General features: G+C 32.4%; 1 protein-coding gene across 1 annotated transcript in view; it reads left to right on the top strand.

Annotated features, from left to right (window-relative positions):
• LOC134259276 (deoxynucleoside triphosphate triphosphohydrolase SAMHD1-like) overlaps positions 1–17,726 on the top strand; it is a 54,848-nt gene that overhangs the window by 4,898 nt on the left and 32,224 nt on the right. The window contains exons 2-6 of the mRNA XM_062741882.1: positions 4,814–5,066; positions 5,358–5,424; positions 8,795–8,849; positions 8,999–9,159; positions 9,650–9,765. Of these exons, the coding sequence (XP_062597866.1) occupies positions 4,913–5,066; positions 5,358–5,424; positions 8,795–8,849; positions 8,999–9,159; positions 9,650–9,765 (553 nt within the window). The 5' untranslated portion in view covers positions 4,814–4,912. The remainder of the gene's footprint in view (positions 1–4,813; positions 5,067–5,357; positions 5,425–8,794; positions 8,850–8,998; positions 9,160–9,649; positions 9,766–17,726) is intronic.

Here is a 17,726-nt window from a genome sequence, read left to right as displayed (position 1 = left end):
ATGAGAATAGTATATGTATGATTATGCATGTTATCTATAGATTATTAATTGGCACATTTACTTTACTGATATCACCATTAAAACTTCTATTTGTCTGGGAGTAATTTTTTAAGCATAAAAGGACTGTTTTCTTAACAGCAGATTCAATTTTGTTAAATAGGGTTGACTGATTGTATAGTGTGTAAAAATGTACAAGCATGTAGTCCTACATCTTCTGAAAGCCAGTTAATTTCTTAGAATCTAAAGTGAAAATGAAACTATTAATAATTTCTGACAGCATAAAAACTACAGAACATGCAGGGTTCTCCATGAGCTGTTTTACTGTGTTGCTCCCGACATAGTGAAATTTTCTCCTACACAGTAACGATTCAAATTTCATGCATGCGACACAGTAAAAATTTTGCCGACACAGTAAGAGTTGTGATAATTAGAAAATCTAAACACACAAATTCTCTCTAACTGAAACTTTAATCAAACAATTCTACCGTCTTTCAATTCAAAAAGTTATAACACTTAATTACTAGGGCTTCACCTTGAGTAATCAATCATCTACTAGACCCTCGCCGGACTTTACGAATGACGGAACAAAGTCAAATAAGTTGTTTTTACAATTCAATATTCCGCTTAATTAGTACTTGCAATAAAATACATTGTATTATTTAAGTAAAATATTTAAATATGTCTTTCCTAAATAGCAACGGCTCTAGAATTATGTAAGCACTGTAAATCAAACATAACATCATACCGAAATTATTTAATTGATATAAATAAATTGCCGAAAATTTTGAAATTTTAGCATGTTCCAGGAACTCTTTAAATATTTTACTGTTCTGAAGTTCCTTTTTTGTAATGCGGTAACTCGATCAAGAAATCTGATAAATAAACACGGCAAATCTCTTTTCAAAAATGTTAAGTAATTTGACTATCGGTCAGAATTTTCAAAACGTTTTTTTTTTCCTTTTATTAGTATGTACGACCATACCATTTAAGTAACGATTTTGCGATTTTTAAATAAGTGCGTGCTTGTAATCTTTTGTATTATAATGCGAATTTGTTCGCGAAAATACCGCTAAAAAATAGTGCTTCGCGTAAACTCTGCAACACAGTAAAATCTCAAATGATGGAGAACCCTTAGCATGACATAGCTTCTTCAATCAGATGGAAGTATAATATCTTTCACAGTGTGATGAATTTTTAACTTATAAAAAATGACTTAAAACTTATTTTAAATAATAGACTTTTCTTAGTATATCTGAGGCTAAATAAGGTTGTGCGTATATGAACTGTTAAATACATTAAAGGTACTTGGACACATATTTGAAGTTAATTTTTTCTGTATAATATCACGAATTATATATTTTAATAGCATTTCACACAAACATTAATTAAAAATCTTATTTTTATTTAAAAGTTATTAAAAGTTTTAATTTTTTAGCGGGTTTGATTGACACGTCCTTTCACTTTCACAAATTTAAACTTTATTCTTAATCCTTAGGAAAAGTAGCAATCTTGTTGTGTATTAATGCGAAACATCAAAACTTAAATCCAGAAAAATAATTTTATTCAGAGTAGAAATGTTAGAAAGCAATTCTCCTTCACAAGTATCGTCATTCCGTTTTGTACAAAGTTTAGCAAATCGAGCACACTCGTGTTATGTACAGTTTTTGTAAACAGGGCGAAAGCTCTGTTATTGATTGGTGTTTTGGTTCACCGGGTGCGTTTAATCGCCAAAGTCTGCTCACCACAACTGCACGGACTGACAGTATATTGTGTGTTTGTTTTGCTTTTGAACATGTCTACACTGAATTTTCTGGAACATAATATTAATATTTTTCATTAATACTCAACAAGAGTTAAAGTTAAAATTTGTGAAAGTCAACCCTAACCCTTACCCTGTCAATCAAACCCGCCAAAAAATTAAAAATATAAATAACTTTTAAATGAAATAAGATTTTTTATTCCCGTAAATCTGGAAATTTTTACGTCGATTTTATTTTGCGAATTCGGGTCAAAATGCTGTTGATTACGCAGGTAGGTTAAGGATACAAAATTTCTACTTGCCTATATGAATGACGTCATAGTAAGCTATATGTGAAGTTACATTTTCTTATAATGATATCTAAGTAATTTCATAAAAATTTCAAAATATGCAGAAAAAAACAGAATTTTGTCGTATTTCTCTGTAGTTATCACAGGGGTTAAATACCAAACCCGTGACGTCATAACTGTTGATCATGCAGTAGCAGAGTGAAAGTGAAACGTAACAAGAATTCATGTAAACAAACACAAGAAATTGGAGTTTAAAAGCATTTAGAATGAATATCATGTGTGATTCATGTGGGAATAAAGCAAAAAGGTATGGTAATATACTTCACATTTTCTTCGTAAAATTAAAGCAGGGAGGGTGTTTACTTGCCGATCAGCCTTTCCTCTGTCGTTCGTAACAAATAAGATGCAAAAGTTACGCCGCACACTTGAAACTTTTTTGTTTCCATCTAAAGTTCTTATTCTATTGTTTTTGGAAAGTGCTGCTAGAATCGTATGGTTTACGGGAATTAATGCATTTTTTTTATTAGCAAAATGTAAAAATTTTGGTAAGGTTTCATGCGAAACTTAAGAATATTTTTCTCTGTGTCGGGAGAGTAGGATTCTAGCAGCACTTTTCATGATACAGATATGTTTTTACATAATTATTATTACAAATTGAAATTAATTATCCCCGGGGTAGTGTTGAACTTTTCACTTTTTCATTAAGGCATATTTTCTAATTATAGACGTCACGTGGTGACGTCGTGGTGAAGTGCTTCATGTAGTATAAGTCCCATTGAAGTCTATAGAATGCATAATTATAACAAAAGTTTTATGCTTGACTTTTCCGATTTATTAGTGTTACATAATTATAAAAAAGTGTTAATTCGCCGAATTCTGGTCCATGTGCTGCCTTAACATACCCGCGTAATTTTTCCGTTTCAAAATTTTGTGAATGAACACTGCTTTGTTTACATTTTCTTATTGGTAATTTATTTTTAAGAAAAATATTTTTGCGAATGCGTTGAACTCGCAAATTTGCTAAAAATTTATCTACAGCAAAAATTTCCAGATTTAAGGTATTTTTTGTGTGAAATGCTATAGAATATATAAGTCGTAATATTATAGAAAAAATATTTACTTCAAATCTGTGTCAAAGTACCTTTAAGTCACATTAAGTATGACACAGTCATCATGGTTAAATGCAGATAAATGATCTTCATAAAAATAAATAAAAGTAAGTCAAACTGATCAGATCTCAATGTTTATACTCTGTATGGGCATGTCCATTAAATAATCCTGTAAAACACCATCTACGCTGAACCCGGACTGGAAGGTTAGGGTCTTCTTAGGCCCCTCAAACTTGACAGACGCAGAAATAAGGCACAGGCAATGATGAATTCGGGGGAGAATGTTCCGACTGGAAATGAAGGACTAAGTAATGCTTTACCAACAATGCCTGAGTCAACATGCTTACTGACCTGAAGAACTACAACACCAGTGAATTTTCTTTGATCTGTGGAAGGTTGTCATGATTAGAAGTCAAAGTCACCACCAGAAAAAAGAAGACAAGGAATCTATAAAGAAAAAGACGGACCCATACTTCATATGTAGAGAGCTAGGGCATTAGACCCCAGACTGTCCCAGAAATAAACAGAATATGTGCAACAAGTGCGATGAATTAGGACATTAGGCTAATAAGAGACCAGAAAATGATCAACAATTAGTGAAAGAAGTATAAAAACTGGAGAAAAAGCCTCGGGAATACAAGACCTCAGGATACCAGACCACCAATCAGGAACACAGAGAGACTCCCAGCAAACACAAGAGAAAATTCCCCAGACTGAAAAGGTACAGAAGAAAAAAAAGTAATTCTGTATGTGTTAATTTAAATAAATCCTATACATTGTGTTATTGTTATTGTCTTTTTTCTGTTTTCAGAAAATATAGACACTTGCTGTAAATAAAATTTGTATCGATGCCAACACGTAGCACAAACGTAAATAGTTATAATGCTTTAGGTCTAGGCGCCAATCTAAAGAAAATTCAATCACTTATTCCCCTCTCACTTGCCCCCCCCCCACCACATCTCCCTCCAGGGTTATACTCCGTTGACCTCACTATCCCCCCAGGCTGTTATCCGTTGACCTCCCTATCCCGGATCTAAGTGAAGGGGGGGGGGCAAATTGCACTGAGTTAACCTTCCCGGCTCGGCTGCTCATACTACTGCCATGGCTTTGCTGTTCTTGAGAAAAAGATTTTCTCTATGAATTCCTATATACAACTTTCATTGCCCACTATGGCTCTACCGTTTTCCCGGGTGTAATGATTTGAACAAGCTTGAATCTAAACTACCTGAAGATGTTTCCACATAAGTTTTTCTAGCACAGTGGTTCTTAAGAAGATTATGAAAATGTAAAATGTTTACAGCGACAGACAGGGGACAAATTGCGATCAAAAAGGGTCAATTGACCCTTCGGCTCAGACGAGCTGATCTATGTTTTCTGTTGAAAACTTAAAACAGCGATAAAAACGTAAAAATAATGGAAAATACACATGAGAATCGAGAAAGGTGTTTAATAGAAAACGGAAAAACTCAATAGTAAGTTGAAAGGAAACTGTAAAATAAATGCAAGACGTTTCGACGAAAACCTTAAAATAATTTGAAGGACACATAAGAATAACACATGGGTCTCCCGCGTACTGGAAAATAAATCTTCCTTTAAAGACGGAAGAACTTACCTGTAAATACTTATGATAGTTTTATTTTATTTTTTAATTTTAGATGGACCTCTTGATCTAGAAACAATAGCAAGGAAGAAGAATACGCACAAAAGAATTGTCATAGCATATTCTAGTCTAGAAGTCGAGCGTCCCCTTAAAAATGAATTTAAGTGACACAGTGGAGGCAAAAAGCGAAGAGCACAACCCCCCTCCAACCCAAGACCGGGTTATCTCTCTTGATGATCTAAATTGTGGAAATTGTTTTGATATTCTTAAAAAAAAGGGATTTAAAGATGAAGTTGAAAAGTTGACAGGTTTGAATTAAATAAAAGAAATGTCTTCTTTTGGGAGTGAAAAATATCATTTTATTAACGGTTAGATCTTTTTCGCCATTATTGTGTCAATAATATATATTTGCGTTATAACAAATGATTTTTATTTTATTTGACTTTAATTTGTAAAGAAATTCTAAAACTTTATTTAGCATATCTAATATTGTTTTTAATTTTTCAAACATAATTTAAAATAAACAGTTAATTATGAAAAAAATTTAAAAAGTTAAAATTGAGAAAAAGTAAACTGATTCATAAAGTCCTCAATTTTAGAAAATGGTCTGACTCCCAGTACGGTACTTGACACGACGACTGAAGAATTGGAACAGTGTGGGATTAGGTTTGCTTGTTTTATTATTGCATGTTTCTGTACCCTATTTCGTTATCTTAAAATTCCATCATTTTGCCATTCCATGACCATAGTTTGTTTTACAAATTGATTTGTGACTATCAAAATAATCTTATTTAAAGAGAAATTATATAATTTTGATAGTTCATCAAGATATTGAATGTAATTGACAACATATGAATTACTTCGAAAAATTAATTTTTATGTTAACTTACACGTATATTTTAAAAGATTTTCCTTATGCCTTCCAAAGTGTATATCATTTGCATCTCTTTTTTTTCCTAAAATATCCCTTACTGATTAATTAAAATCTCTAAATGCATAAATAGTATTTGAATGAAAATAAACTTTCTGTACATTTTTTTTTACCTTAAACGCTAATTTAAGGTTTCAATCCGTTATAAATAACATGTGCCACACATTTAACACTCTCTGTTCTGTTTGTACATTCTGGCTCTTAACAAAAATGGAACAATTTTCAAATAAAAATGAAATTGATTCATGAAACACATTTATTTTTGAATCACACACCTTTTAATTTATTTTTTAAGAAGAAAGGAGGTATGTTGCATGTTTGTTCCATTCTTTGTATAAAGTTTTCAAGAGATTGTTGAAAATTGAAAATGGAAGGTTGGTATTCGTAAGTATTGGTTTGAGCTTCAAGGAAAGAAAGAGCTAAAAGAACTTAATTATTATGCCCGGTTGGAACATTAATTACTTTCACCAAAATGGATCATCTTGGGAAGCATAAAATGCATCAAATCTATCAAATTTATTTTTGAATGTATAAATAATGTATTATGATAACATATTAGGGTATCGTTGAATCCGCGAATCGGGTATAGGAGGTGTAATCACCTAATAAAACTTAAAGAATGGGATGGCGCATGTTGCCAAGTTAACTTTCTCTTTTGTTTTCTAAAATCTTTTCTTTTTTATTTATCATTCAAACATATTTGCTTTATATTTTACCTTATGTTGAAAGTATATGCAAAATTCATTCCCAGCACAACAGAATTGAAAGTTTCAGGAATACAATTTACATCAACAGACAAACATGAACAGTATGTAAATAAATCAAATTATAATTTCACACACCAGATATGATGCCATGTATAAACAAGAGATTTACCATTTCATTAATTACTTTCACATTCATCTTGTGCATAAAATCAAATTTATTTTTGAATGTATAAATAATGTAATGATAACAATGTCTAAAATTTCGGCTAAAAGAACCCTCTTTCTCTTTTTTTGAAAATCTTTTCTTTTTTACATTCTATTTGCTGACAAAACAACAATTTATGAGAGAACTCGACTGTGTTAATATTTTACCATTTCCTGGCGACTTCAAAGGGGGGGGGGGGGGGCTAAAGGCTTCTTGACCTCTCTCTTAATCGACTGTGTTATACATGGTCGGTCGGTTAAATATTTTTAATCGTAAGGAAGAGTGGGGGGGGGGGGGGGGGGGGGGGGGGGGGGGGTAGGTCCGAACTTTAGTACCTAAATTTTTCTCCAAACACCAAAACTTTACCCATTTTTAGCCTATACTGCGAGGTGCCTGTGGAAAGTGGGGGGGGACTTTACCTATGTAACAAGGTTCAATGAATATATATTTGGAAAAAAGTGGGGGGGGGGGCTAAGCCCCCCCCCCCCCCCCCCCCCCGGTTCCGACGTCTATGATAAAGAAAGGAAATGACTACGATTTTTATGAAATTTTAATGTCAGATGAGGAATTATATTCCCAGAAAGTAAGACAAGAGTTTCCAAGGCAATTGAACACTCCATTATTTCAGATTGTTCATTAACATGTTCATAAGCGTAAAAACTATAAGAAATGTGGAAACTTGACTATGTAATTCATATATCAATATGACTGTACCTCGATCTATATTGAGAAATTCCATGTATTTTAACCTCGTGAAAAGATGTACACATTTGACTTTTATTTAAACCCCCCCTTTCAAAAAAACACGAAAATCCTGTTCATATGACTTCTCGCTCTCAATTTTTACAAAATGCATAAAATAAATGTAAAATAGTATATTTTTTATCGATTAAAATGCAACCAAAAAATTTACGGTCTGTTTGAATTAAACATTTCATGCTAAATTGACAAAAAAAAAGATACTCCGCTTCAATTAGCTATTTTCAAACTGTTTTCCCGTGGGTATTTATTTCATCTTATTTTATTTTCTTCTTTATAATAACGTTGGTATTTTATAATGGCAGAGATATACAATTACGACTCGCTTTTACTGTACTCTCTAACTGTTAGGAGTAATTTATATTTCACGAGAAAGGGACTCCATACATTTTTCAGTAAAAATACATAACACGGCGTAAGTCGTTTAATTTCTTTAAAATTTCACGTTTTGTGAATAGTGCACAAATTAGAAAATTAAGTATATGGAATACTTTAATGGGAAATAAAGACAAACGAAGTGTAGTTATTTGTTTTTAGAAATTATATTGAAAAATAATAACGCCATTGTGTCCTCTCTGTTACCCCAGCAGTGTTTGTTGTGTGATTTTAAACTTATTTGAGAACCTTATGAATTAGGTTTAATAAAAATAAATCCACAAGATACTGATGTACAAGTAACAGTTACTGGCATAATGCGCGGTTCCTTTATTCTTTAGTTTTTATAGAAAGTTGCACGGAATACCCGATTTCGCGGATTCAACGATACCCTAATATCGAGTATTATACGCGATTTCACGGATAATACCCGATTTCGAGTATTCTCTCCGACCTGTTAAAGTGGTGTTGTTTATAATGCCAATGGTTGAAAGGATGAAGAATCTTTAGTAAGCGGGTTCTGCCTCCGTTACACTTTGGCCTATTAAAGAGAGCCAAGGATTTTTAAACATTGACTAATCTTTTCTCAATGTGACGACGACTTGTATTGTCTTGAGTCTCATTCCAATTAGAGCTAAAAGTCTAGTATGTAGTTCTCCAGTCCTGTCATCAGCAATGCATGCAATAGGCATCTGTAATCTTGTAGCGTGTAGGGACAATTGGTACTGGTAAACAATTTCGGGACAAAAAAAGAACGTCAAAATTGTGAATGGAGAAAGCAGTTTCTAATTATTGTTGTTTAAGTGTCTTAATAATGTGGTCTTTTCCCAAAATGAACAGTTAATGGAAGTCTTATGAGGTTGAATACATAATATCAAAATAGTTTTTGCCTTGAAATTTGAAACCCACGAAAACTATAAGGTCAAAATCTGAAAGTGATACGAGTTAAGCGAAAAACAAATTTTATGCTTGACAATCCGGTACCAGGTAAAAAACAGGATACGCAGCTGCAGTCTAACAGGGAAGTTTGTTTAACTATAGTTGTTTTGGGTTTTTTAGCCGTCCAGCCATAAATGTACTGAAGGACATTTCGGAAGGCCTTTATACTTGCAAGGTAAGAAAAATCTTCAGACTGAAATGAATTGTCAAATATGTAAGCATCTGACTTGAAGTAAATAGTACATGTGATAATCAACATACTGTGTGATTCATTATTTAAAATAAAACAAGATGAAACAATTAATTTACTTTCCATTTGTTTAGATTGTGAATGATCCAATTCATGGCCACTTTGAAATCCATCCCCTCTGCGTGAAAATAATTGACACACAGCAGTTTCAAAGACTGCGGTATCTGAAACAGCTGGGTGCAAAATATTATGTATATCCTGGAGCATCTCACAACAGATTTGAACATTCTTTGGGGTGTGTATAAAAATCTTATATATTCATGCACATCTTTTTATTCATAATTTATTTTAGCTACACTCATTTACAATAGTCCTATTCTATCCTCTGGATATTGTAGAGTTAACATACAAAATTTATTTCTAATCTGTTTATCAAAGATAGTACATACATTTTACTCATAAAGACTGCAGCATACATTAGTATTTCAGAATCCACTTCAAATGATAGCGTAAGGTCAAAAGCAAACCTGCTTCTCGACTCATTTTCGAGCTCCATATTTATCGGAACGTACAATGCGATTAATATGACTCTGTTAGTCACTCTGGTGAACTTAAATAAAGGACACATGCCATCGTTCATTACTATAACGGACAACATGGTCCTTTAAAATGATAAATGCACAAACAGAGCTCCGTTGTTTTCATATTTTTAATTAAATGATTATTCACCTGTTCAGACCAGAAAATTATTGACATCTGGAAGTTCAATGTTTCTCTCTTTTCAGAGTGTGTTATCTGGCAGGAGAATTTGTGTCCATGCTAAGAAAACGACAGCCAGAACTCAACATCTCTGACAATGACATCTTGTGTGTTCAGATTGCAGGACTCTGTCATGACCTGGGTATCATAAGCATGTCACATTTATAAATATGTTAATTAGGGAGTAATGCACAAAGTCTAAAAAATGAAGTTAAATATGATTCCATGCGTAGTTAGTTAATTGTACATGCACAACTTCAATTATCATTCAGGCAATATTTTCACAAGGAATTGGCTTTGGATTTTTTTTTCTCCTTCATCTTATCATGATAAGTAGCACATGGTAGGTGTGACCAATCTCAACGGAGTGCTTTATCCTCCATGGCCTCTGATCCCATCTTTATTTTAAAAATTACAACCGATAACAGTAGCCTGGCTAGTGGTAGGACGTTCGTGATTAGGAGGCCCAGGTTCATTTTTTTCAAAACTACTTCTTTCAGTAGAATAACAACAAACAAATGTAAAAAAAATGATGCAAATTTCAAAAATCTAGTTAAATACTCTTGCTTATTAGATCTTTATATACATTCCTTGTTTCCTAGATATTGATAACATTTTCAAAGAAATGATGCATTTTCACTACATTCAATAAAGCGCCACCCTATCAACAGAGTCCCTGACAATATCCAATCTAATATACAAAGTGAATCAAAATCAAAATTCTTGGCAATTGTAAGTTCTGGGTTTTGATTGAGTAAAGGGAAACATTCAATTAATTTTTTAAACTGGTTAACAGTCATTAACATGTATTTATTTCCTCTCTATGTTTCAGATAAAGGTCCTGAAACATCCATGTGTATTCTTTATAATGGATAACCGGAATAATAATAATAATAATATTAATAATAATACTTTATTTAGAGAAGGTGGCCTGATTAGTGTGACACACTATTCTTCCTCAGGGCCTTCTAATTACAACAACAGTATTACATCAAATTAGCAAAGATGAATAATTTAGAAAGTGAATTATAATACACGTATATACACAATGTCACATGATAATAATGATAATCATAATAAAATAGAAATAATAAACAGATATATTTATATGACATAAAAAGTAATACATGTATAATGTCACATGAGTAAGATTTAACAATGTATAATTATATACATGTGCAAAAGATATACATAATTCAAAGTAATCAAGTTCTGCTGTTGAAGATATACTTTTCTACATTTCGTTTAAAGATTGGCAGAGTTGGCGCATATCTTATATCTATAGGTAAATTGTTCCAAATATGAACACCGGAATATTGAAGTGCAATTTTAAATAAATTTGTTCGGTGTTCTGGTAGGCGAAGGTCAAAATTAGATTCTGAACGTAAAGTATAAGCATTAGAAGTTTGAGAAATAAATAAATCTTGCAAGTAAGCCGGGCTCTGATTGTTAAATATCTTGTACAGCAAAATACATTTATGCAAAGTTACTAAGTCAAAAACAGATAGCCACCTTAGTTTTTCAAATAATGCCTTAGAAGGAGCATCAGGGGCAGCATCAAGTAAAATTCTAGCAGCCCGTTTTTGGAGCGTATGGATTCTCTCCATGTAACTATGTGGTGCATTACCCCAGATAGTCAGACAATAATTAATAGAAGGCAGGATAAAGGCATTGTAAAAAAGTTTTCTGGTTTTCAAAGGAAAAAATTTATGGATTTTCCGCAAAGTAAACAATTTATATGTTAATGATTTGCAGACCGAGTCTACATGATCATGAAAGTTCAGTGTTTGATCTATATGTACCCCAAGTAGTTTTTTCTGTTTCAACATTGGTGAGGTGTTTGTCAGAGATATGTAAACTGAGATTTTGATTATCTAATTTTGATTTCCTTTGTTTAGTACCCATCAGCTTAAATTTTGTTTTATCAACATTTAGAGCCATTTGATTTTCTAAACACCATTTTTCAATATTTACTAAATCAGAATTTAGAGCTGTTTCAATACTAAATATATTATTCTCATAAACATGTAGAGTTGCATCATCAGCAAACATATCGATATTTGAATGACTTACATGTAAGGGGAGGTCATTAATATACAACAAGAACAATAGGGGGCCTAATATTGATCCCTGTGGCACTCCTGCTGTGACAGGTAAGACATCAGAAGAAGTTGTACCAATTTTTACACATTGTGTCCTGTTATACAGATATGAGTGAAACCATTTAATTGATAATTCATCAAAGTTGAAATTCTTTAATTTTTCTATCAGTATTTCATCATGACTCACTAAATCAAACGCTTTGCTAAAATCCAAAAATGTTATACCTATTAGATTACCTTCGTCCATAGCATGCAACCAAGCATCTGTTAATTTGGTTAGTGCTGTTTTACAAGAGTGAAATTCTCTGAATCCAGATTGAGATTTTGTTATAAGATCAAAAGTGGAGGTGAAATCTCGTATTTGGTTTGCTTTGTGCTTTTTTTTGGAAAATGTTGGAAGTATAGAAAGTATAGTATGGGACGGTAGTTACTGGGGTCTGTTTTGCTTCCCTTTTTATATACATGGGTGACTTTTGCTTGTTTCAACTTTGATGGAGAACTACCATTGCTGATACTAGCGTTCATTAAATGAGTTAATGATTTACTAATAATACTAGCTGATAGTTTTAGGAGACGAGGTCCAATGAAGTCAGTGCCTGCAGATTTATTGACGTCTAGCCCGTTCAATGAATCAAATACTTCAGTTTCACTAATTGGTTTATGGCTAAAAAAGTTGTCATCACCAAGTTTAGATTTTGTGAATTGTCTTAACAATTCTGGATCGAATTTGTAGTTTGGTAGATTATGTAAAAGTTTATTTGAAATCCCTGTAAAGTGCTCATTAAAAATATTAGCAATATCTTGTGAATTTTTAGTTTCTGAGTCATTATGAATGATATGGGAAGGAGTTAAGGTTTTAGATTTAGATGCCAATTGATTAAGATATCCCCACATCTCTCTTGGATTTGAACTGTCTTCGATGGCTGATTTGTAATACAAAGTTTTAGCACTGTCTATCAAGAGTACAACTTTATTTCTCCATATACGGAAATTATCATAATCCCTATTACGGTGATATAAATCTCGTAAATGCCTAGCTTCGTTTATTTCTTTAGTTAGCCACTTTGGTCTAGTTTCACTTTTAACTCTCTTACATTTTATTTTGGCATGTTTGTCAAGGACATTATTAAACATTATATAGAAAGTATCAAGAATGTCATTAGGATCGTGTAAGTCTTCAAGACTATCAAAATTTTGATTCGTTAAAGTTCTTGAATATTATTGTCCTAACTGTGCACTGGCCATCACATGTGCCGTTTGTTAATTCAATACAAACCTCAAAGTAATTTACACTTTCTGTTTAATGAGAATGTGCATATAAGTACCAAATCGCATCCTCTTGTTTTTTTTTTGTTTTTTCTTTCAAGATGAAAGAAAATCAAAACCAAATGCTAAAATATCATCTTGATAAAACAGTTAATGTTAAAAATTGTAATAGCAATTGAATTACCCGACTAAATATTGCTGGGCTATTACAAAGACAAACAGCCTAATTAGTGCTTAGTGCTCGAACAGGCTATACTTTGTGACAAATCTTTTCTTGTTTGTCATTTTGATAAACAGTAACATTTCAAATATGCTGCTCGCATGAAAATGGTACTCCAAAAATAAATATCCCTTATTGATTCTATATGGACGTTCATATTAGGTAGAGAAAAAGTAATTTTGGTAGACACTTTGTCTAAAGCTCTACAGTCTATGCAATATCATAAACGGCTATCCTTTTTTTCCAAACAATTACTCAGTCGGATGAAGATTGTTCAATCATACGCTTTTCAAACATTTGATCTAAGTGTCTTTTTTCTCCTTTTCAAAGCAATATACAGTTCTTCATTACTTTTGATGGATTGGTTTTGCCAATTTTATGTTGTATGTCAATGAAACGAACCTATATCAATTTCTTTTTAGCAAAAACCTATTGATACGAAATTATAATTTTTTCAAATACATTATACTTTTTTTATAAGATTTTAGATTTATGTTTCAAATATGTCTGTTAAGTGTTTTGAAATGATTTCTTAATTTGGTTTACACTTATATTGTCAACTTCTAAAGATCCGAATCAATAACTTGATCTTACTGCTTTCAATACTCACATCTGAATTTTTCTTAACAGTAATAAATCTGTATGTTGGGTTGTTCCTTAGAATGAAAATCTCATTTCATTGACACAATGTGGTGACAACAGCATTTTTGAATCTTACAATGACTTTAAACTATCACAAAATCAGGTAATTTGTCAATTTAACATGAGTGAAAATAATATAAATCTATCTGGAATCAAAACTTTCTTTTCATTTCAACTTTACAAAATTCTTCCGTTTCATTTGTAACACATCTTGCAATATCTAATGGTCAAAGAAACATCTTTTAAATTTATACTTGCCGTGTTGTGTTCTAAGAATATCAAGGCCTATATTAATTGAAGTTTTTTGTATTCTACTTGTTATTTTTCTAAATGATAAAGTCAAATTCTTGCAGATCTTCGAATCTTAATTGATTTTGATTATACATTTTTAAGAGAACTTGACTTTTGACCTATGGAATAGGAATAAATTTCTTGTAAAGATTGCACTAATACATGTAACAGACATTTGTGCTGCAGTATCTACAGTACCGACCAGACCCAACCTGACACAAAGCAGTTTCAGAGCAGTCCCGGGGACTGCTTTCTGGGACTGCTAAAGCAGTCCCACAGCGGTCCCAGAGCAGTCCCACAGCAGTCCCACAACGGTCCCAGCAGTCCCAGCGGTCGATCCCAGAGAGCAGCTCCAGCAGTCTCAGTGGGCGGGGTTTATTAATTTAATGGGCGGAGATTTGCAATAAACAATGGAACTATCAAGGGCAGTAGAAATTGATTCTGGGTAGTATGCCAGGATTCCCTACATGTATGCAAATGTAATTTATGAGAAGTACGCGCATTGAAACAAATTGAATGATTATTTATTGAAGGCAGAAGGGTTTCACACGAACATGTATGAATTAAACTGAACATGAACATTTATTCACAATTATCGGGTGTATTGAATTAATAATTCAATTTCTTTATTTTCTGTGATTTATACTGTTTCCCAATTATTTTTTATACAGAAACGTGAATTAATTATTTTCCATCAGTAAGAATTAGCTTAAATTAGATCTCATCATTATATGGCCTATTTCCATACTATCGGGATACTCAAAAGGAATTTGCTTTAAGAAAATTATTTGTTAATTTTGCCAAGTATTCTTCTTCAGTCATGATTATTTTTACTGACATGTCAATCTAATTATTGTTATTTTCTCTATCTCTATAATACTCAGTTTTAAGTGTTTTATTTGTAAATGTTAGAATGTGCATCTCTAAATCACCAGAATGGAACCATCACATTATGTTCAAAATTAATTAATCCTTAAAGAAACTCATACAATTTTATTTTGGAATTCATTTATATACCGTTAGATGGAAATTAAGGTCATCGTTGACCAGCATGCTCAATGATGTGAAACGCTGATACGTATACCCAAATAGCACTGATTTTCTGCCTTAAGGCGATTGAAACCGCGGATGTTGATACCATATAATAAACAAAGATCGGCCAGGTACATGTAAAGACAAGCAAAAGAAAAAATAAATAAATCACAATGCCCGGTATTTTCAACTCTTTATTTATAAAATAAATGTACTCAGATGATAACTTGTTAATAAATTTAAAAAACTACCGAAAATTCATTAATAAATTCCCCGATGATTATTCAAATTGTTTGAGTTATGGAAGAATGGTAGCATATTTTTATTTCATGGTCATTTCATAAATTATTAGGCTTTATTTTAGGGTTGCATGGGATACTTTTCTATAGTGGTGCTCGTAAAACATGAAGCTTTTCAATTAAAAATCTTATCTCTAACTGTATAATGATTATTTTTTAATAGTGTTTATGGACATTTTGAGTGCACATAATTTAACAATGAATAATAAAAAAGACCTACATGTAGATGTTTTTTTCTCATAAACCTGTAGTTTATTTTTAGGAGTGAAAATCTACTCCTAACTTTCTTACTTAATAACTTGATTTAAAAAAAAAATATTCTTACTCCATTTGTGTAAATGCACAGTCTCTGAATATACTAATTATAATATATATTAATTAACTATAATATTCTCTACTGATCAAAAGATTGTAAGAAATCCTTGCTTTTTAATAGTTTAAACTCCATAAACAAATAAAAAGGTATTCTCTTACAGTCTCAGACACTTAAATAATATCCCTTAACAATCTCCTAGATTCTTTCCTGTTATTTTCTAAAACTGTAATTTTTGTCTCCAGTGAAGGTAGTTTTTAGTGTTGTTCTACTGATAATCCTTATTTTGAAAACTTCTAGTATAGATGGAATTTCTTCTGACCTCTCTTTAAGTGTGGCTCTTCTGACTCATTAGGCCCCATTATGAACTACTTCTGGCTGGTTAAAGCACACTCGTGTTGTGTTGAAATGCCTCATCAAAATTTCTGGTACAGTGTGACCAATGCAACTCTTTTCTTTGTACAGCCCCTTAGGAAGGCATCAATGGTGACGGAGCACTTAAATTATTCAAAGGGTGTCTAGTTGCCCTTTAACTGTAAGCTCTTCAATTTTCTCACAAAAAATTCTTCTAATTGTTCATCTTTGTTCTCTTTGTTTTCTTGTGACTATCGTCTTATGATAAGGTTTCATGTTTTTCGTCGAACATTTTCTTTATTTTATTTTCTAGCAAAAGAAATTTATCTTTTGTAGAGAATTGAGAAAATTTGAAGTCTTCCTTCTTAAAACTTCTATCAGTTTGTCTAAATTTTAATTTTTATTCTACACAGCTTTTCTTTGCAATATTTATAAAATGTACAAAATATGTTTTTTTTTCTTCTTCTCTTTTCTTCCGTTTTCCCCACTTTTTTATAAACATTTTGAGGAGCTAAGCTATTAATGTTTGAAATGCATTTTTTATGTTGTCTTTTTTTGAATTTCTTCAAACATTCTGGCTGTTTTCTTTCGACTAGCAATCATACTCTTGTGCTATAGTGCAAGTTCTTTCCTGGTCATTCACGTATCTTTCTTTAACAAAAGTTGATCTTTCTCCTTAAACCTGAATACGATTTAAAAAAAACAATCTGTCCCACATATTCTTTTCATTCATTGGCTATACCTGAGAGCCGTTCAATAAATCCCTGTTCTAATCAGTTGACTCCTGTGTAAACGGACGTATTCTACATAGCTATAGCAAAACATTTTGTGCTTCTTCCGTGACAGGAAAGAAAAATACCAAAGAAACTTGTTTCGTGGGGGATCAGGACCGATGTTCGTGGCTTTCGTGGGTAACCCGGACCCACGAATTTACATAAACACGGACATATACACATGCAAACAATTGTTTAATTATTCATTAAAAGTTAAATTACGAAATAATATTTGCTATCAAAGAAAGTACGTCCCCACGAACCAGGAAACCTTTAGCTACTCATAAACTTTGACCCCCACGAATAAAATGATTCCACAGTGGATGATAACCAATGCGACTAGTGTAGTAATTCTACGCCTGTGCCTGTGACAATCAAGCAGCCATTTGTAGCGAATATAAAGGGTAAGGGGAGTACCCAGTGCGAATATCGCAGATAGAAAATCTAAAATGTCTAGTACATTAACATGGACACTGCAATTCTTTCCATAGTATAGGGGGTTAACGATCTGTTATTTGCATCTCCTCCCATATCATTGAAATAAAATAAGGATACTTTCATAGATTCTTTATTACATAGTGCCATTGTGTACCTTCCATTTACCTTTTGATCTGACACTTATCTTGGATTTGCTAGAACAAAACATGAACTTTGCCATTATAATCACATGGGAGGCGAGGGTATTATTTTGTGAGCTCCGTGCTCACATTACCTCTAGTTTGATCTGAATAAAAATGGTCTGTATTATCCGAAAAACTAAATGGATGGTACAATCATTCATCTTTAACTACCAGGGGATTCCAGATTGTAC

The sequence above is a fragment of the Saccostrea cucullata genome, unplaced genomic scaffold (genome assembly GCF_032062105.1).
Source record: "Saccostrea cucullata isolate Sc308-1 unplaced genomic scaffold, CSIRO_AGI_Scuc_v1 ctg1608, whole genome shotgun sequence".
Lineage (NCBI taxonomy): Eukaryota > Metazoa > Mollusca > Bivalvia > Ostreida > Ostreidae > Saccostrea > Saccostrea cuccullata.
The sequence above is the reverse complement of the archived record's forward strand: the minus strand, read 5'-3'. Positions and strand labels throughout refer to the sequence as shown.